The sequence below is a fragment of the Pristis pectinata genome, chromosome 3 (genome assembly GCF_009764475.1).
Source record: "Pristis pectinata isolate sPriPec2 chromosome 3, sPriPec2.1.pri, whole genome shotgun sequence".
NCBI lineage: Eukaryota > Metazoa > Chordata > Chondrichthyes > Rhinopristiformes > Pristidae > Pristis > Pristis pectinata.
This window is the reverse complement of record NC_067407.1, coordinates 21,028,970-21,051,416: the sequence shown is the minus strand read 5'-3', so window position 1 is coordinate 21,051,416 and position 22,447 is coordinate 21,028,970. Positions and strand designations below refer to the sequence as shown.

At 39.1% G+C, this 22,447-nt stretch overlaps 1 protein-coding gene across 1 annotated transcript in view; it reads right to left on the bottom strand.

Moving 5' to 3' along the window:
• The window catches only part of LOC127567693 (receptor-type tyrosine-protein phosphatase F-like), a 335,950-nt gene that overhangs the window by 152,543 nt on the left and 160,960 nt on the right, over positions 1-22,447 (bottom strand). The window contains exon 5 of the mRNA XM_052010633.1: positions 6,073-6,261. Coding sequence (XP_051866593.1) covers positions 6,073-6,261 — 189 coding nt within the window. The remainder of the gene's footprint in view (positions 1-6,072; positions 6,262-22,447) is intronic.

The following is a 22,447-nucleotide window of genomic DNA, read 5'->3' as shown; positions in this document are numbered from 1 at the left end:
AATTTTCACTGTCACCCTACTATCTGTATCATTTGAATGAGCTGGGCACTCGGAAAACAAGGATAGGGTATGTGAATGTGCCAAACCAAAATTCTATCCTCATTAACAATTGGTGTTAACTTGCACACAAAAATGTGAGCAAAATTCATTAACCCCATGTTCCATCTGTAGGCCAGTTTTGAGTGTTGTGCAAATAAATTTCGCAGCCATTTTCTCTGGCCAGCAAAAAAGTAACCATCAACTAGACTGTAAAGTATGCTGTTGGTGACAATCATGGGCACTGCATACACACAAACACCTGGTCCAAATAAAGTGATGAAACAATGCAGATGTTTGGTGTGCATGCTCACTTGGGACAAGTGAAGGGCTTTTTATGACACAACCACTTTTAACTCATACAGGTAATGGGCTTGCAAAGCATTACTATTCTTATTTTGCAATTCTTACTATCCATCAACAAATAATTTATTTAAAAGGCTTTATGGATATACACAAGATCTTAGTACCACTTATTTATGATATGGTTCCCAACCCCAAGACAGATTGAATATATTGCTTTCAAGTACTTTCAAGAGCCAATGCACCTGAAACAAGACCACTGACCTTTTGAGTTCTGATGAATGCTTACAAAATAAACTTAACCTGTTTCACGTTTTTAGATACAGACCAATCTGTAGTAAATTTCAATCATTTTCTGCCTTTAAAATTTTAGAACAAGTAGTTAGAAATTATCATCACTGATAGTGATGGCTGTTTAACATACTTATATGACATTGCTCTATTGACTATTCTAAATGACATTAAGCGTTTAAGACTTCAGATTAGTGCCCAGTGTTATAATTATAATTAACATGAATATGTTAAATATTTCTTTGCCAAAAGTAAATACTCCTGAAAATTGTTCTTCTGATCCCTGGAAACTAAAGTCATTACATCAGGTAATCACATGCATGAAAGTGTGGTATACAGGAACAGGAAAATGGCACTGTACTTAGAACTGTCAGATGAATCTGACTGTGACCATTTCATCTATGCAGTTTGTAACTGACTACATACGTTGTGATCATGATGTTTCTCTTGCCAGTCCATAGGTACTGACTACTCAAACACAGAACAGAGTGCATTCTCTATTTTTGTACGATAACAGACACTCACAATGAGTAGTTAAATTAATTGTAAACAGTTTTCAAAAATACAAAATTTATCTAAATATTACAATTTACTCTCAAACAAGCTAAGAGTTTGCAATACAGAATACAATGATATAATATAGCAATATAACAAATATTTTAAAATTAAGTAGAACCATTACATCAATCCCACTACTTACTTTGGTTCCAATCTTTGGCAGTAACAAGGATGCTCAAAGCCAGTTAATGCATCCGAATTGGGTATGATTTTCTTCCTCTCAAGAAAGCAGCTGTAACTAATCTTGAAGCACATAAACTTTCAAATTAGGACTGCTTCAGGAACTTCCTTTAGAGAAAATTAAGCTGTTTTTCAGCAGCTGATCTGTTTGGCCTCTTTGGAGAGATATACCAAATAAACTCGCCTAAATCAGCAACTCAGGAACCATGAGGTAACCTTCAAATGTTAATACCTCAGGTTTATGCACAATCAATAGTGTGAACTTCTACGAACTTCCAATGCAGTCACCATTTTGCTTGCAAAACTCAAAATTCACAGATTAAAATATCAAAATATTAAACATCTGGTGGTTGTCATTATGTCGCTTTCAAAAGGGTAACGATAACAAATTTTAAAATTGAAGCCATGCTATTCTAAGTTTTCTTGTGCCATTCTAAGTGTGTTTTTTTTTGCTCAGGGTGCATATGATTGTATAAAAAGTACATCACTGAAATGTGTCATTTGACCAAACCAGTTCCTGCTGGTTGGGCTGAGCAATAGCATTATTCTCAGATGTTGTTATTCCTATTTCCTTTAAAAGCATATTAACAGAGTTTCCTCCACAGCAGCAGAGTGGGAAACTTCTGGGACTGGGAAGGGTCTCGACCCAAGACGTCAACTGTTTATTTCCCTCCATATATGCTACCTGTCCTGCTGAGTTCCTCCAGCACTTTTTGTGTGTATTGCTCCAGATTCTAGCATCTGCAGAATCTCATGTCACCAATTTTTTTTTGTCTTTTTTCATGTTGTTCTTATCGGTCAACCTTTTATTGCTTTGGGAGAGGGCAAACAATGTCAGGGGGTACATAACAAATGTTAAGATAAGATATAAAATATTGAAAAGGAGCAGAGGGACCTTGAGTTGGCCATGCATGTCCACAGATCCTTGAAGGTAACTGAATAAATAGAGAAGATGGTCAAAAAGGCACAAGCTACTCTTGCTATTCTTAGCTCAGAAAAGAGTCTGGAAATAACACTACAGGTATATAGAACACTAGACTGGCTAGAGCTAAAATATGTGTACAGTACCAGTCAACCTACCATAGGAATGAAGGAACAACATTTGAGAGGGTGCTTAGATCTATGACAATGTTGTCAGGGCTGAAGAAATGTAGTGAGCAGGAAAGACTAGGCTGGATTGTTCTTATTGTAATAAAGAAGACTAAGGAGAGATTTAACTAAGATATAGACAACAATGAGAGACCTAGACAAGGTGAACAAGAAGGATTTATTTCCCTTTATGTAAAGGTCAATAAATAGGAAAAATTCCAATACGGTTAATTGGATAAGGATTAAAGGAGAGTTCAGAAAAAACGAAATTCACTCCAAGAGTGGGGCAAGTCTTGAACTCATTGCTTTAAGGGATAATGGAGGATAAAACTCTAACCACATGTACAAGATACCTGGATAATCACTTGAACAGCTGTAATCTTCAACATTACACACTGAGATTTAGGAAGTAGGAGTAACCTAAATCACTCTTCAAATATCTGGATACCACTAGCAGCTTTGCAATCAAAATTATTTACATGTACAGTGGACAGATGGAGGCCAAGAGCAGAATGCAAAGAAAGTTTTCAATTTCCAAGCAATCAGCCAAACTATCCGCGATGCCATTTCACTACATCCTCCTTTCAAAATGTTTTTAGTTCAATTTCCACCCTTTGTTCTGATTTCTTTATTCTTCTACAATAAAACTTTATATGTAACGTATTAAAGGCTCTATAAACATCATTTGCATTGCTTTACTTATATCTGTTATATCTATCTCTTCCTCAGAGAATTTTATCAGATTTGACAAGCACAGGTTCCCATTCTAAAAGTGGAACTGGGTGTTTCTAATTTCTCTACCACTAACTGTTCATTAATTTCAGCAATCATTAAAGATGCTAAAATGACTGCTATCACTTTGTCTCTCTTCTTAAAAATGGATAATACAGTGGCTGCTTTCAGTTCTCTAGCACACATCTAAAAACAAAAGACCCATGAAATTCCTTTCCTTTGAGGTATCACCCATATTTAATTATTCTCTTTTATAGAGTTACATAATGCTTTCCTGTTACTTTTTAAAACTTTGACCATGCCACATTATCCCTCTTTGGTATCCCTTGTTTAATATGTCTCACAGAATCATATAGCATGTAAAACAGGCCCTTCCGCCCAACTCATCTATGCTGACCATGCTGCCCACCTAAGCTAGTCCCATATCCCTCTAAACCACCTCCCCCCACCATCCATGTGCTTATCCAAATGTCTTTTAAATGTTGTTATTGTACCTGCCTCAACCACTTTCTCTGGCAGCTCATTCCATATATGCACCACCCTTTGTGTGAAGAAGTTGCCCCTCAGGTCCCTTTTAAATTTTCACTTCTCACTTTAAACCTATGCCCTCTAGTTTTTAGTTCCCCTTCTCTGGGAAAAAGACTATGTGCATTCACCCTATCTCTGCCATCATGATTTTATACACTTCGATAAGGTTACCCCTCAATCTCCCATGTTCCAAGGAATAAAGTCCTAGCCTGCCCAACTTTTCCCTATAACTCAGGCCCTCGAGTTCTGGCAGCATCCTCATAAATCTTCTCTGCACTCTTTCCAGTTTAATGATATCTTTCTTATAATTGGGTGACCAAAACTGGCTCCTGTATTTTTTTTAATTGTAATAGACTCCATGTCCTTTTCGATTTTATTTTATTTCTGAACAATTTATAGATTTGTATTCTGATGCTTCATCACTTTTTAAAATCTGCATTACATGTATATAATTCTGAAAAAATTTGGATAGAGCTGAACAGCAGTTGGGTAAACTTCCTATGAAACCAAACTAGGTATTACGCACAATTCTAGCCTGCATTATGGAAAGGATACAGCAGCATTGGAGAAGGTGCAAAAAAGATTCACAAGGATGATACTGGAACTGAGTGGATATATCAGGAAAGGCTGAAGCTCTTTTCTCTGGAAAAGAGAAGGTTGAGGGGTTTATGTAATTGAGGTCTATCAAATGATGTCAGATTTTGATTGGGTCAAAGTAGAGGAATTGAGAATAGAGGTCATAAATATAAGGGTGGATACTAACAATTCCAGTTTAGGAATTCAGGAGAAACTTCTTCACCTACACAGGCAAAATGTGAATTGCTCTACCGTAAGAAGTAGCTAAGTAGAAGTGTAGCAGCATTTAAGGGAAAGTTAGATAACCACATGATGGAGGAAAGAACAGAAGGATATGCTGATAGGATTAAAAGAAGCACAGCAGGAGGACAATTGTGTGGATCATAAATGTTGGCAAAGACTACCTGGCCTGAAAGGTGTGTTCAATGTAATTTTGCCAATTCCTTTTTGATTGTTTTTCTGTAATCCCCTCTTCCAATGTTAACTCAGCTAGCCTACTCTTATGTCATTTCTAAAATCTGAATTATTCCACTCTGTTGGGTCTGTGGGATTCAAGAGGCCTCTACTTTACAGAGATTATTGGGATGAAAGTTGCTGTGGAGACGAGGGGGAATCTCAGCAAGATTCCCTTACACTACCAAAGTATGTTCGAAGCTTCCAACACGAGCAGACTACTCATCTTAATGTGTGTTAAGGGTTTTACACAGGAGAGTGCCATGGTGGTATCCTCATTTTTTTTTGTTATTGGCAGGAATTTTGTGTCCCTATCCCCAATGGATGACGAGGACTGATTGTAAAAGATGGTTCTGAGAGGATATGCCTAGCAATTAAGATTTGGAAACAAGTCAGCTCAGTGGCAAAACTGACACGGGAATACACTATTATCATAAATTATTACTATTATCAGCACTGTTATCAATTGCTGACGATTGCCTCGCTAAGATGGCTTGATAAGGGAATCCTAAACTAATTTCATCAAACTCATCTCCAAATAATTCTACACTCAAAATTCCAAAAATAGAAATAATGTATAGTTTACCAGTAACCATGCTGGTAAACTGCAGCTTTTACTGATTAAAATCAAACAGTACTCTCATGCACACTTAGTCATGTGGAATTGTGGCGGCGTCAACTTCACACAAACTCTCCCTGTTAGGGACACTTATACGTTCCACTTGGTGAAGTGAGTAAGTGGAAATTAGGAAAATTTCAACATGGTGATAGCATACACATTACATTGAGCCATAGATTTCTCAGTATCTTGCATATGAATTCAATCATGGTGATAGGATTTCCCATTGATTTCCACAATTGAATAGAATATGACTTGATTCATCTGTTATCTACCACTTTCTATTTATACAATAAAGCTGTTTTATATGCAGAGTACAATGTAACTACCAACTGGATAAACAGACTATTAAGTCCACATCCAGACTCAATTAAGTCAGTACTGTTTACCACCATGCATCGGCTGGACAGGAGGTAAACAAAATTCAGCATACTTACTACTGTTGGGACAATTTTCACAGCTCACTTCCACTGTACAAGAAATCAAATGAAAGCAACACTGTATACAGCCAAATAGACTGCCTGGTAAACCAGTCAAATCCATGAGCTGTAACAATGGCTAACAGCTATTTTTCAAAAAATCAAAATATACCAGTAATTTGAATATTAAATAATTACAAAATTAATGTGCCAATACAGCTGTTGTTAAAACACTAACCTCCAAATATCCAAGCTGCCTAAAATAAAGCTGATATAAAAGCATCCTACCTGATCTGAGCTGTTTAATTCGCCCATTGCTGTTACTTGTGTCCACTGGCAGGAAGTCCTTGAACCATGTTATCTCTGGATCTGGGTTTCCACTGGCAGCACAGAGCATTGTAGCTGTGCGGGTCCGTTCCACCACCTTCAGCTGGGGGCCCATGTCAATAGTGGGGAATCCATGAGGCAGCTGTTCCTCTGTTAAAATACAAGTGATATGCTGCATTAACGTTAATCTCAGGAACAAATGGAAGGCAATTTTTTCAAGAACGATAGGGGCGTTCAAGAAGCTCTTAGACAAGCACATAAATGTGAAGGAAATGGTAGGATATGGACATAATGTAGGCAGAAGGGATTAGTTCAGTTGGGCATTTTATTACTAATGTAATTGGTCCAGCACACATTGGGCCAAAGGGCCTGTCCTGGGCGGTACTGTTCTATGTTCAACCCTTGTTATTTTTAGTGATAGCTGTCGTGGGTTTGGAATTTACATTTATTGTTCAACCCAGATAATTGTGTAGAGTTCCAGAGTGTATTGCAGTGATAAGTACCCATGGTCTAATCGAAAAACATGAAGATGTTATGCATTCCATGATCTGTTCTGGATGACAACATATACAAATAGAAAGTCTTTCATTTTCCACTTGTGATTCATGTATCGACCATGGTCTGTTTGGATGTAGTTCACTTTTCCATAACCTATGTGGAAGATTGCCGGGGACCTTCTGTGTCAGAACTTTGTCAGAGTATCTTTTTGGGAGTTTCATTTAGCTTTCCAAACTTTCACAGAGGTTAAAATTAACTTATCAGAGTTTGTATATTTGGATCCAGAGAAGTTGGCACATCTTTGGCAAGGCCCTCAATTCACGGTTGGATAGGGTAGCAATATTTGCAAACAGAGGCTACCAATGTATTAGAGAGAACTTGAGTATTCCAATGATGCACCACACAGTGATGTTTTGGAAGAAAGGTCATTGACCTGAACTGTAACTCTTCATCCATAAATGCTGCCTGACGTGCTGAATACTACCAGAATTTCCTGTTTGATTTCAGATTTCCAGCTTTTTGTGTTTTTTCTTCCAGATTTTCAGTAACTGCAGAATTTTGTTTCTGGAGCAATGCAGATGTTTAGTTGTGTATAAACAAGTCAGGTGTAACTAGATCTAATCCATACTAGCATACATACCTGATTACTGGGCATACAAGGGCTCTCACTGATATCTGTATTGCTGGCTCTGATAATCCCCAGTTTGTGTTTACAAATTTCTGCATCATGTTGACTTCATGAACTTTGAATGTTAATCTGCAGTCCAGCATCATTCTGAGATAGAATGGACAGAAGTCATCTCTCACATTGCTGCCACATCAGGTTGCTTTCAGAATGTTTCTGGTACCCTTTTTATCAAGATGGAAAACAATAATTATTGTTTTCTAGGGGTAAGTTTGAGTTTCTAAAAATATTCCTCTATGGTGTTTAGACCCTTCTTTAGTGTGGATTTGATATTATTAAAGGAGCCTGTTGTATGACCAAGAGGAGATCATTGTATATGCAAATTTGTGTTACCATTGAGACCATTGTGCTCATGCAGACATTAAAGAGCATTGGTGCCAACATTGAACATGTAACTGTCTATCATTAAGGAGCTTGGGTAACTTGACTTAATTGCTCAGGTAGACATGGAAGTTACTGGTTATTCAGCATTTTCCACATTAGGCATGGTATTTTGAAGAAGGAAATGATCCTTGTGAGCTTCAGCACGAGGCCTTTAATCCAGACTGTGTTGCGGATTTATGAAAAATCTACAATGGCTGCACAGGTCACATACATCTTCTGGAATGGATCTTGATGCATGTGTGAGTGCCAAAACTTGATCATATCAGCTGTGCTCAAGCCAGAATCCTACTTGTTCTTTGGGGTTTGTTGGCTTAAAGAAAGTCGATGCATTCCACGAGTTTGTAGGTTGTCCACAATCATGAAATTGGTCTACAGCATTCTGGTTCATTGGCTTATTCTGCTGAACAGATGTCTGATTCTTAGTCATTAAGGGAGTTGTGACAGGATACGGTTCAAGGAACACAAAAAAAAGTATGCATCTCTGATTACAGAATTATAAATACCATTAGAGTGTTTCAGAGAAAATGGTGAAACAATATTTTTGGTTGGAAACAGGTCAGGCTGCTAATTATAGTTAATGGTGTCCATTGTATTAAATGTTGCAAAGTTAATGATACTGAAACTATGCAGACATGACTTATTGAATATAGATGTAATTCAGACATAATTCAAAAATCAAGATATCAAATACCCACTATCACAGCTAAATCAAATGCTCTCATTACATCAGAAACATTAAATGAGAAAATCAGGAAACTAAGCAATATTCAGTCAACAATTTCTATCATTTGTTACAGCAGACTATCATTGAAGTTACCATGACTATCTTTATGGATTTAGCACAAGTTTGCCTATTTTATACCAGGGTCTGCATCTCAATGTAAATCAATGGATGAAACATAATGTGGGATCCTAAACGTCCTTTACAAATTCAAGTATACCTTCAGTCTAATGTATGCACAAGGCAGAAAATATTAACACTGGCAGCTCACAGCCAGGACACTTGATGGCCAGGATGCTTGTGGATGGTCCCCAGCAATCAGGTGGTAAGCATGGTTAGACCACAAGGTGCACTATTAAACGTAATTTTCCTCCATAGCCCCTAGCTTCCACTACTATTTCCCTAAGAAACCTGGTCACCATAAAGAAGCCTGAGGTGAGACATGAACAATATCCTACCTTCTGGTAAATCTATAACAAACAATTGCATGGCAGGTTGGGAATGCATTCCCTGTATTAAAATCCACCTGCCATCATCATTGGAGGTTGCTGAGTTATCTTTTAAACTAATTAATTCAGACTTGTTTTGTATTTTGTTTTTTTTCATCTAATTGCGTGACCAGTGGAAGAAGCCTCATTTTTTGGTGTCCCTCTGGTGTTTGATTATGCAAATATTCAGTTCCATGCTTAATTGGCAGCAAAGCGTCTAAAGAAAGCAGAAAACAAGTGAAACACTAAGAATTAAAATGTGAAAATTTGTAATAAAGGAACAAAGAGAAGTCAAAATTATGATACAACAATACTCTACTACCAGATGCGACATTATTAGCATGACAATAAATTTTCAAAGAAGTAGGATGATTCCACTTAATATGTATTGTTTCTCATAGCTACATCTATTAGTTGGAGAAAGTGAATGGGGTTAAAGCAGAAGTTGCTCAACAAAAGAACAAGTTCAGCCAGTCACAGGAGGGTGGCAGTTGGGGCCTCTGTTGAAAGAAGAAGTGAATGGCTTTCAGGTCATACTGGCATGGAATGGAGGTGTTGAAAGACTGGGCATGGTAAGACAGTTGGGGTTAAGAAACTCGAAACTGTCAGTGGTGGAAAGCAACAGAAATGTTGTGACTGGGAACAGACAGCATAAGGGGAGAAAGAAAACAGTCAAGGTAGGAACAAATGTTGTGTAAGACCAGAATATGCTGAAACAATGGGTCTACCAGGCAGTCTTGCTTGTGGATCTGAGGGAAGATGACAAAGTTGTTTGTGATTGGTTGAATGAACTATGACATTGTAGGCTGTGGAGAGAAGAACCCCAAAAGAAATCAACTCATTGATTATCTGGGATATAAAGATGTTCTGTGCCAGGGTCACAGCCTAGGGACATAGGTGAGGAGATGGAAGGTAAAGGTCAATTCTACAAACAACAATAGAATTGCCCTCATCAGCAGATTTATTGGCGTTTCTGGGGCTGATGCTTAGTAAGATGAATGCTGCCTGTACAGAGAGGTTAGAAAAATGGAGTAGTAAAATTTAAACTGTCAATGCCATGCTAACAGTTTGCAATAAATAGATCTGGAGAAGGTGGGGGGGGGGGGGGGTGGTGGGAAGGGGGGCAGGTAAAGCAAGAACTTTGCACATAGAAGGAGGAGTTCACTGTTTGGCATGAAAACCTCTGACCAAATGAGCATGAACATAATGGTGGCATATGGAGAGAACACACGGTCAGGCTTGGAATTCATTGAGATAGGAAGTAGGTGGGGTGAATCTGACAGATCAAATGCATGCATGTGTTGACACAAGACACTGAGTAGGATATTCATATGGGACAAGAACAGTGATTTGAGGAAAAGTTAATATCTTAAAGATATCTGTGTAACCAAAGCTGGATCTAAAATATGAAGGGTGGAGTTCTAGTTGGAATCCATGCAGAATAAGCAAGAGCCAGAGACATTCATTGAGGAAAGGCTGTGAAAGTAATCTCTGGTCAATACTTTATCAAGCGGGAAACAGAAGCCAAAAGAGGTGAACCATTAAAACCTAATGCTATGGCTAGTAGCTAAATTCAAAATGCACAAAATCTTTACACTGCTGCATGATAGTTAAGTTTTCCTTTGCTATTTGGAGGATGAACACTCATAACTTTCTTCAGTTTGTTAAGAAACTCATTTCAAGATGATATCAGGTTTCTTGTTCAAACTCCGAAATGATGAGAGAGCCATGTAATGTCCATAAAGGAAGAAAATCAGCCCTTGAGATCTGATTCCTACCTTATTCACGTGAGCTACAGTGGAATACAAATATAAGCCCTCCCGCGTTACAAACACCCAGCTTACGGATACCCATACATGCGAATGAGCTGACTTACAAATTATTGATTTTACAAAAACTTTCCAATGAACTTTTAAACAATTTTTGAAACAAGTTAAACTTTCCTAACTTTACAGCAGATCTTTGCAGGTGAGTGTCAGGTGAATCAAGTGATCTGGAGTTAGCCACTGCTGTCGGAGCCTGACTGCGCAGCTGTAGGCTGCTGAAGGCGGAGGAGATATTTTCAGCGGGAGTTAGTGGCTTAAGCCACTGCGCCGGCTTTTTTGACGTCCGTATGGGGATGGATTTGCCAGCTACTGTAGGGTTGCAGGCAGTCTTTTTTGGGGTTGAGATGGCCACTGTGCCTCCTGCCTCGAGTTGGCGCGGGACACTTCGGGTTGCACCTCTCTAAAACTCCCTTCGCCCCCGAGCAGGGTATCCTACACGTCTCCCCATCTGTTCCCACGAGCCTTTGGGCACAATGGTGATTTAAAGAGCATTTGAGAGACAGACCACCCCATATGGACATGGTGGATGGATGGGAATGGATTTGCTGGCTGCTGCAGGCATCTTCTGCCAGGTGGAAATGGGTAATTTCCACATGCCTTCTCTCCCAAGCCACCACACCCCACCTGAGCTAAGCCCAAGCAGAGAGCACTGAGCAGACTCATTCGCTCACTCACTGAGTCAGTGAGGCTGGCTGGTGACCATTCTTCCTGTGCCTGCTTGCTCTTCCGTCATAGCTGTTTCTATGATCTTCTGCCACTATTTTTTAGTTTATTTCCAACCTATGAAAAGTTTAGGTGACAAACAGTTCTCAGGAACGGAATGCTTTTGCAACCCAAGGACTGCCTGTACTTCAGCAAGTAGGGGAACATTCCAAGCATTTGGTCTAACCCACAAACTGTAGACTCAATACTGAATTCTACAACTTCAGGTAATATGTTTTCTGTGTCTGTATCAGAACTGGCCATTTCTATTGTAAGTCATCCATTGGTGACATCTCTTTCAGTTTTTCTCTTTCTACTAGCACATGTCCTACAGACCAGCATTTCACATCTTTTCATATTCCTTTGTTGTAATCTCACTCTTTAACTGCCCTCATTTCATACCTTTTCTTCTAGTTTTTTCCCTCCCCAATTAGCCATTCACCCATTGATTTGATGGCATCTACAACTTGTTCCCATAGGAACCCTGGCCTCATTTTATTAGAGAGACAGGGGCTCCCTGGGTTTCAAATGATCTAACTTATGGAAATTCGACTTTACACAATTCTCCCATACAATGAAGTGAAAGAATTATAGCAAATGTGTGCACAGTGATACCATGAGTTACTACAGAAAGTGGACACTTCTAGTTTACAGAGTAATCAGCTTACAAACAGTTCTCAGGAATGGAATCTTTGTGTAACCCCGGGGATTGTCTGTATTCTCTTTGTCTTATTCATCCATCCCCCACCTTCTTTGCAATTTAAGACGAACTTGTTTTCTCTCTTTCCTAGTTCTGAAGAAGGCCTCCAACCTGAAATGTTAACACAGTTTCTCTTTCCACAGATACAGCCTGACATGCTGTGCGTTTCCACCATTTTCTGTTTTTACTTTAGCTTTTCAGTATCTGCTGCTATTTTGATTCTCAGCCACCTTATATTGGCAGTAAATAAAGAAAAAATAAGTCATGAACCACCTCAAATCTACAAAAGTGTTTTTTTTTAAGTATCATGGGATACTCCCCCCAATGAATTCATTTGGCAGTAACTGATGGGGAAATTTTCATAGCACTTTGGAGTTTTTGTTCATGCAATTATTTAAGGTTTTAGTAGGAACAGAAACATTCCAGATCAAGGAGAAGAAGGAAATAATTGATTAGTTTGAGATTATTCAGCATAACAATCTCAACCTTATATTAATGTCTGCATTCTGGATCCACTGTACAGTCCCAACTTGCTTCATTCTATCTTCATTGCCAGGGCATACGCCAAACTATTTTCCAGCTCCTCTCATTACATATTTAGTCATCTTCAAAAGCATTCTTAAACCTGTGCCTTTGGGCACCTTTCACAATTCCATTCTTCTTTAGGTCTGGCCTGTAACTGGAAAATGCCTGGAATGTCATTTTATTTTAAAATGCAGTTTTACTGTAAAAGATGTCTGGTTTCAGTACCATTTGATGCCAAGTCTATAAATCTTATTAAGTCAAAAAAAACATAGCTGAAAGGCATTTTTAAAAATAATCTATTTGACCTCACCTAATTACCTCAGATTACATCCAAAAGCTATTGCTGTTACCAACTATATAGCCATTCTCCACTCTGTGTTAAGAGCTTGGTTGCATCTCATCAATGATGACAAAAGGTAATCTGGCAAGATTTTATTAACCCCTTTTTTCTCACTACTATCTCCATTCCCTTTATTTCTCCTCCCACAACAAACTGCTAAACTGTTTGAACTCAACAAATTAGGTTAAGTAAAGGAAATAGTAAATTGGCATTGTTTTGGTTGAACATAAATCACAACTGTTGCTTGGAACACTGGACTTCTTTAAGACAAAGAAATGTCACTGACCATCTTTGTTTCAGGTAGATAATGAATACAGATATTTACAAGCATACAGCCACACTTTAGATGGGGATCCCTCAAAGTATCTCCTAACCAGCAATGAGTTGGAAATAGGCCAAGATGCATGTAAACATACTCAGAGATAATAACTATCATATTAGATTTGTGAACAGGCAAATTTGTCACATCTTTCTCTTCCTCTATACCCATTATATGAAAACACCAAGGCTCAACATCTGTAGACTGAAACAATACTGCCATCCTCTGCTAGAATGGGTAGTAACTCAAAGACATTTATTTAACTGGTATATTTTCTTTCTCTCAGTCCAGCATCTGGTTAGATCAGTAGATTTCAAAATGAAGACCAGAGAAGAACATAAATGAAAAAGGGCATTGAATCTTTGCCCTCTCCTTGTCAAAGATGATCGATGTCATTCCAGTGCCAAGAAATTGCCTGCTTCTCAAGATTTAAATCTGTGGCAACACTATCCAATGGAAATGTCTTTTCTACATGAAGTCTGTCTAAAGTTTTCTTTTCAAATGTTCTATTAAAAGCAGTGCAATAAAAGTAACATCAATCTTCAGACTGTAGTGCTTAACTTTTGCATTCCGATTCCAGAGGATCTTCTGCAATATCACCTAATTCCCATGCTTTCCATACCTTGCTTATTTAACCAACTTTATTGGTTTTGGAATTCATGCAAAGAGCTGAAATCAATGAGTTAAAATAGTCTCTATGCCTTGATCATCTTGCAAGTTTCATATACAGATCGATCAGGCAAGACAATAAAAATCACAAGCAGGAGATCAATTCTAAAACTGGTATCAGATGACATCATCTGAGTGAAGATTATTGGTATAATGAGCAAATACTCACAAATCCAATAAAAAAAACAAAATGCTGGAGGCGTACAATTCAGCAGTAGCTGATTATGAGCAATAAACAAGCCAAAATTCAAACATGGCCCACAGATTGTAAGGCTACAGCAAATACAAATGACTATTCTGGCAACAGATCATAGAAGTAGCTGCAGTACAACTGATATCCTGCAGAACCCTTCAACACAGATGCAGAGAAGAAGCATATTATGCCACAACAGAAAGAAACAACTGTAGATACTAGATATATGAAAAAAACAGAAAATGCTGAGATGTTCAGCAGGTCAGGACACATCTGTGGGAGGAGAAACATGGTTACGGTTTCAGGTCCATGACCCTTCAAAGTTCGGATGAAGTTTCTCTGTCGACAGGTACTGCCTAATCTACTGAATACCAGTATTTTCTGTTTTTATACAATAGATCTAAAAGGATTGTCCACTTAGAACTGATGAATTAGAAAGTACTTTAGTTCATCATTAGGCATTTTTGAAGATTAGATGTTCATAGCATCAGCAATTATCTTGTACATTGTCAGGTTCAACACTGAATGGGCAGGAATATAAGGCAAACATAAATATATGGGACTAATATAGAACCATAGAACATAGAACAATACGGCACAATACAGGCCCTTCGGCCCACCATATTGTGCCAACCTTCAAACCACACCTAAGACTATCTAACTCCTTCCTCCCACATATCCCTCTAACTTAAATTCCTCTATATGCTTACCTAACAATCTCTTGAATTTGTCCAATGTATCAGCCTCCACCACCACCCCAGGTAGCGCATTTCATGCACCAATCACTCTATGGGTGAAAAACCTCCCTCTGACATCACCTTTGAACTTCCCACCTAATACCTTAAAGCCATGTCCTCTCGTTTTGAGCAATGGCGCCCTGGGAAAGAGGCGCTGGCTGTCCACTCTATCTATTCCTCTCAATATCTTGTATACCTCTATCATGTCTCCCCTCATCCTCCTTCTCTCCAATGAGAACAGCCTTAGCTCTTTTAGTCTCTCCTCATAATCCATACTCTCTAATCCAGGCAGCATCCTGGTAAATCTCCTCTGTACCCTTTCCAACGCCTCCACATCCTTCCTATAATGAGGTGACCAGAACTGGACGCAGTACTCTAAGTGTGGCTTAACCAGAGTTTTGTAAAGCTGCATCATCACTTTGTGGCTCTTAAACTTGATTCCCCGACTTATGAAAGCTAACATCCCATAAGCTTTCTTAACTACCCTATCCACCTGCGAGGCAACTTACAGTGATCTGTGGATATGAACCCCCAGATCCCTCTGCTCCTCTACACTGCCCAGAATCCTGCCATTTACCTTGTACTCCGCCTTGGAGTTTGTCCTTCCAAAATGTACCACCTCACACTTCTCTGGATGGAAATCCATCTGCCACTTGTCAGCCCAGCTCTTCATCCTATCAATATCCCACTGCAAGCTTCTACAGCCCTCCACACGATCCACAACACCACCGATCTTTGTCATCTGCAAACTTGCTAACCCAGCCTTCCAACCCCTCATCTAAGTTGTTAATAAATATCACAAAGAGGTCCCAGAACCGATCCCTGCGGGACACCACTAGTCACAGCCCTCCAATCCAAATGCACTCCCTCCACCACAACCCTCTGCTTTCCACAGGCAAGCCAATTTTGAATCCACACGGTCAAGCCTCCCTGGATCCCTTGGCCTCTGACCTTCTGAAGGAGCCTACCATGCGGAACCTTGTCAAACGCCTTATTAAAATCCATGTAGACCACATCCACTGCACTACCCTCATCAATCTTCCTGGTCACCTCCTCAAAGAACCCTATCAGGCTTGTGAGGCAAGATCTTCCCTTCACAAAGCCATGCTGGCTGTCCCGAATCAGTCCATGTTTCTCCAAATGCTCATAGATCCTCTCTCTCAGAACCCTTTCCAACAGCTTACCCACCACAGACGTAAGGTTCACCGGTCTGGAATTCCTGGACTATCCCTACTACCTTTCTTGAATAAGAAGACAACATTCGCCACCCTCCAATCCTCCGGTACCATCCCCGTTGACAACGACGACTCAAAGATCCTAACCAACGGTTCAGCAATCTCCTCCCTCGCCTCACAAAGCAGCCTGGGGAATATTCCATCAGGCCCCGGGGACTTATCTGTCCTAGTATTTTCTAACAACTCCAACACATCCTCTCTCCTAATACCTAAATACTCTAGAACATTACCCTCACTTACACTGTTCTCAGCATCATCAAGACCCCTCTCCTTGGTGAATACTGAAGAGAGGTATTCATTGAGAACCTCACCCACTTCCACAGCTTCCAGTCACATCTTCCCACCTTTGTCTTTAATCGGACCTACCTTTACCCTAGCCATCCTTCTGCTCTTTACGTACGAGAAAAAAACCTTGGGATTCTCCTTAACCCAACTCGCCAAAGCCTTTTCGTGTCCCCTTCTCGCTCTCCTCAGCCCTTTCTTAAGCTCCTTCCTTGCTACTCTATATTCCTCATGAACCCTGTCCGATCCTTGCTGCTTACACCTTATGTATGCTGCCCTCTTCTTCCTAACTAGTTGTTCCACCTCTCTCGTCACCCACGGTTCCTTCACCCTACCATTCCTTCTCTGCCTCACTGGGACAAATTTATCCCTAACATCCTGCAAAAGATCCCTGAACACCGACCACATCTCTACAGTACATTTCCCTTCAAAAATGTCACCCCAATTTACACTCCCAAGTTCTCGCCTTATAGCCTCATAATTTGCCTTCCCCCAATTAAATATCTTCCCGTCCTCTTTTCTCCTATTCCTGCCCATGACAATTCTAAAGGTCATGGAGAAATGGTCACTGTCTCCCAAATACTCACCCACCGATAGATCTGTCACCTGACCCGGTTCATTACCTAAAACTAGATTTAATATGGCATTCCCTCTAGTTGGCCTGTCAACATACTGTGTCAGGAATCCGTCCTGGACACACTTAACAAACTGCGCCCTGTCTAAACCTTTGGCACTAAGTAGGTGCCAATCAATATTTGGATAGTTGAAGTCTCCCATTATAATAACCCTGTTATTTTCACATCTCTCCAAAAACTGCCTCCCAATCTGCTCCTCAGTATCCCTACTGCTACCGGGGGGCCTATAGAATACTCCCAGGAGGATAACTGCCCCTTTCTTATTCCTAACTTCCACCTATATTGACTCTAGAGAGGATCCTTCTACATTATCTACCCTTTCTGCAGCTGTAACTGTGTCCCTGACCAGTATCGCCACCCCTCCTCCTCTTCTCCCCAACCTCCATCCCTTTTAAAACACTGAAAACCAGGAATATTCAATATCCATTCCAGCCCCGATGTCAGCCATGTCTCTGTAATAGCCACAATATCATAGTCCCATGTACTTATCCAAGCTCTCAGTTCATTTCCTTTATTCCTGATGCTTCTCGCATTCAAGTAAATGCACTTTAGCCCATCCACCTTACTACTTTTGTAGCCTGTACTCTGCTTCTCCTTCCTCAAAGCCTCTCTACCTGCCAGATCTGACTTTTCCCCATCCCCTTTCTCCTCTGACCTACTCCTCCGGTTCCCTTCCCCCTCGCAATCTAGTTTAAACCCTCCTTAACCACCCCAGCAAACCTGGCCGCAAGGATATTGGCCCCCCTCAAGTTCAGGTGTAACCTGTCCTCTCTGTACAGGTCCCACCTTCCCCAGAAGAGATCCCAATGATCCAAAAATCTAAACCCTTCCCTTCCTGCACCAACTTCAACATGTATGATTATGAGGATAAAATTGGGGCATGATAGTTCAAAAGGCCTTAAAGATACAGTGATTCTAAACCTACTTGTTATGTTCCATCACAGGGTCATTTCAGCCTCAATGATCTGAAATTCATTTGCATAATGTTTGCCTCATGAATATGATAACATACCCAGTTCATTTAACATTACTGCAAAAATCCTGTCACAAGGCACCTTTGCCACTCCTATGAGATTTCTGACTTAGGCGTGGACAGCATGATGCCAATCCCAAGGAACTACAAGTTTCAAAGGATGTGGGGGAGGAGCAGGTGGTGAATGGGCGAATACATGGCAGATGTGAAAAAATATGAGGTCATCCAGTTTGGCAGATAAAATAGAAAAAGTAGGATTTCTTTTTCTAAATGATGAGGGGTTTAAAAGTGTTGGTATTTAGAAGGACTTGGCTGTCCTTGTATACCAATCACTGAAAGTTAACATGAAGGTACAGCAAGTAGTTAGGAAAAACAATTGATTGTCTTTCATTGCAATTTGTTCCAACACACACCTACACACTGACTGGGATATGGAATCACAATAAGTTTCAGAACATCTAGAATGGAATGATGTATATATTCTTGTAGCTGCACATCTATAGAATTTGCTATTAATTAACTGTGTTCCTTTGTGATTCAGCTCAAAATAGCTTTGGTCACTAAATTGCTGAAAGTTAACGTAATAATGGCACAGCAAGAAAAGAAAATGGCATCTGGGACCCAAGGGACCAGGACAACTAACAGAAAATCTCTTTAATCAATGAGATTCAACATTGAGAGTAAACATAGGAAGGATCAAGCTGAAGAAAATGAGAGTAGCTGAATTCAATGTAAATCAAATAAGGACAGTTATGACGAGAGGAAAAAAACAGACAAAAGATAACATGCTTTAATAATTTAAATGTGATGTTTGTAAACTCATTCTCATAAAATTCAAAAGAAGAATTCATACCTGTTAATTTTAGTGCAAGAGGGGTTGATTGGCAGACAATAGCACTTAAAAAGTTGTTAAAATATGTATGCATGAAATGACTTATTTCATTACTGAACTTAATGGGCAATGGTCAATAAAGCACCGAATTCTTTAAAAGATAGGGAGGTTAAAGCTAAGAATGCCATTTTAAACAACTAACAGCAGAGTGCTATGACTCTTCTATATTCATATTTAACCACACATATGCTCCTTGTCCTCAGTTGATATACTATATATCCAGAAGTTATGATGAGCACCATTAGCCTTGTCATTATTTTGTGAATAAATTCTGATCCATTGTCTCTGCACCCAATAGTACATGGTTTATTGAACGAAACGACATTAATGATGCAGCTCAGGTAATTAGAAACTTTAACAATGTAATTACCCAATGACAAAACTTGACAGAAGAGTTTAATACATTATTGGAATTTTGCCAATAAAACAATGATCTTAATATACAATAAATGATCAATAATAAGACCTAGATCCTTTATTTCAGCATTCCTATTTACATTATCTATAATTTTACAGTTATATCAATTAAAATTCATCTGGATTTTCTTAGCATTCCCATCTTTGTACATAAAAGCTGAAATTCATTTTTAAGGCATTGGATAAAAGATTAAAACATCAGACCCATGAACACTACCTGATTATTCCTCTTTGGCACTATTTATTTATTTTTGTAACTGACAGTAATTTTTATGTCTTGCACTGTACTGCTGCCACAAAACAATAAATTTCATGACATATGTCAGTGATAATAAACCTGACTCTGATTCTGATTCATGAATGTGGTTGACTTTTTAATGTTCTCTGAAATGGCCCCGTAAGCCACTGAGTTCAAGAGCAATTAGTGGTGGACAATAAGTGCTGGTCTTGGCAGATCCTGAAAACTGAATTTAAAAAAATAATCATGAGGATCCTGTTTTCAGTAGGTAATTGCAATTTAATTAAATGTTAATTAAAACAAACTTGAATATATGAATGGAATTATCTGTTGAAGTATCCAAGGTATTACATAATTAGAAAAAATACCGGAACAATGACGGCTGAAAATCAGTATGAAGATGCTGTTATACGTTGGATTAAAAAAACCAGGAAGCATCATTCCTTAAATGTTGCTAAAGCTTGCAGAAAGACTGAAAAAAAGTCAAGAACAATGACAAACTTAACATATTCAACCCTTGCTATGCAGTCCAAGTATTACTGTATTGGGATAAAACTGTGAGGTAAATTAGTCACAGAACGCCTCCAGTATTATGATTAGAACTGATTGCTGTGGACCAAAAGAAAAATCCAAACTCTGGAATGCACACACAGAAGAAGGCCAATGAGTGCCAATCTCATGTGCTAGAGAGTTAAGTTATGAGAAAAAATTAGAATAAGCAAAGATTTCAGCTTTGTAACAGAGACATCCAAGATATTCAATGAAACAGAAAAGGTTTAAATTGGAACACTTCTTATGTACTAGTAGAAGGGGTGATGATGGAGTAGGTGGGGAGATGGGAACAAATTGGAAGTGAGGTTTGAAACTCACACACATTCCTTCCTGCATTTCTTTTGACCCAGATGACATTGCAATCTGCCAGCCTTCTCCAACTTCTCTTTCTTCTCCCAAGTCTTGAACTTGTTATAGCCTCCCAAATTTGTGCTCATCAATCTGGAATTCCTTGTTTGAAACCCTCCAATCAAGTTTCCAAATTGGCAAAGTACAAAATAGCTAACGGTATCCTATATGACTGTAGTAAATATAATCTATTTGTTTATCTCAACTGGAACGACTGACCACACCATCCTTCTCTTATGCTTCGCCATTGACCACTAACTGGATGGGGCCACATTAATTTTTACCTTTCAATCACAGCCAAATAATTACCATCCCTTTCTGTGGAGACACAGGGACTTTTCTCATTTCCAAACTACATGCTATGCCTTGTAACATCATCTGAAAACAAAACATGAATATCAGAAACAAAAGGATGAAAAAGCCATTCAGCCCCTTTGGGCCTGGTCTGTCATACAATAAGATCACAGCTGATCTTTTACCTCTGCACTTTCCTGCACTAACCCCATAATCCCCTGATTCCCTTATTATCTAAAAGCAATCAATCTCTGCTTTCAACATATTTAGCAACTGAGTCACCTAACCTGCTTGGGTAGAGAATCTCAAATGCCCCAATCAGTGGCAACATCCCACTCTCCACACTCATCCCAACTCCACACTTCCCTGTCCATTTTGTTCATTTCAATGAGATCATTTCTTAGCCTTCTAAACTCAAGAGTCTGGATCTAGTGTGCTTAATCTCTCCTCATATGTCAAAATCACCATTCCAGGAATCAATCTGGTGAACTTTCATTGTATATCCTCAATAGTAAGTGTATCCTTCCTTGAAGTCCAGACCAGTACATAATATTCCAGATGTTGAGAGTAGAAGCATCTTGGAGCATGTTTTTATTCTTGTACTCAAATTCTCTTGCAATAATGGGCAACAAAGCTTTCTTAAATCGCTTGAGGAACTTGCATGTTAACGCACTGATTTGTGTACAAGAACACCTAGGAACCTCTGAACACCATCACCTTTCAATCTCTTGCCATTTAAAGAATATTATGATTTTTAAAATTTGCTATCAAAATGGATGCCCTCACATTTTTCCACTTTATATTCCACCTGCCATGTCCTCCTTGCCCATTCACTTTGCCTGTCCATATCCCCTGAAGCTCTGTGTGTCCTCCTCTGAGCCAGATTGCCACCTAGCTTGCTATCATCAGGAAAATGCCAAGATACTTCCTCCAATATCTTGGGCTCTTAATTTATGCATCAGCCTCTTATGTGGCAGAATGTCAAATGCCTTTTGGAAATCTAATACAGTGCATCCACAGGTTTCCCTGTATCAACTCTCCCTGTCACACTGTCAATGGAATTTGAGCAACTTTTTCAAACATGATATACCTTTCATAAAACCATGTTGATTAGGTTTTATTATATTCAGCTTTCCTAAATAACTAGTTATTTTCTTGTTGATTATTGATTCCAATTAAAGATAAAATTAACTGCTTAGATTTAAAAAAACAGAAACTACAGACCTTTGTCTGGTACTCCCTCCTTGTAGCTATAACATTAAAGCTGAAATAGAAGTATTTGACTTGAAACTTTATCTCTGTTTCTCTTTCCACATTTGCTGCTTGATCATCTGAGTGTTTCCAACAATCTTCTGTTTTTATTTCATATTTCTGGCATCTGGCTTTTCATTTACTGTTGGAAATAGGAGTCATCGAGGAGTAGCTTATTGAGTAGTTATAATCAGCTGCTTCCAGACAGATCAGTTGCAATTGCATTTTGTAGATGCTTATTGCCTAATCCCCCACCATCAATATCCTTGGGAGTCACCATTCACCAGGAACTCAACTGGACCAGCCAAGTAAATTCTTGGCTACAATAGCAGGTCAGAGACTGGATATCTGCAATGAGCAACTCACCTTCCTAACAACCCAATAGCCTTTCCACCTTTTAAAAAGACACAAAGGAGCATGATGGAATACTTT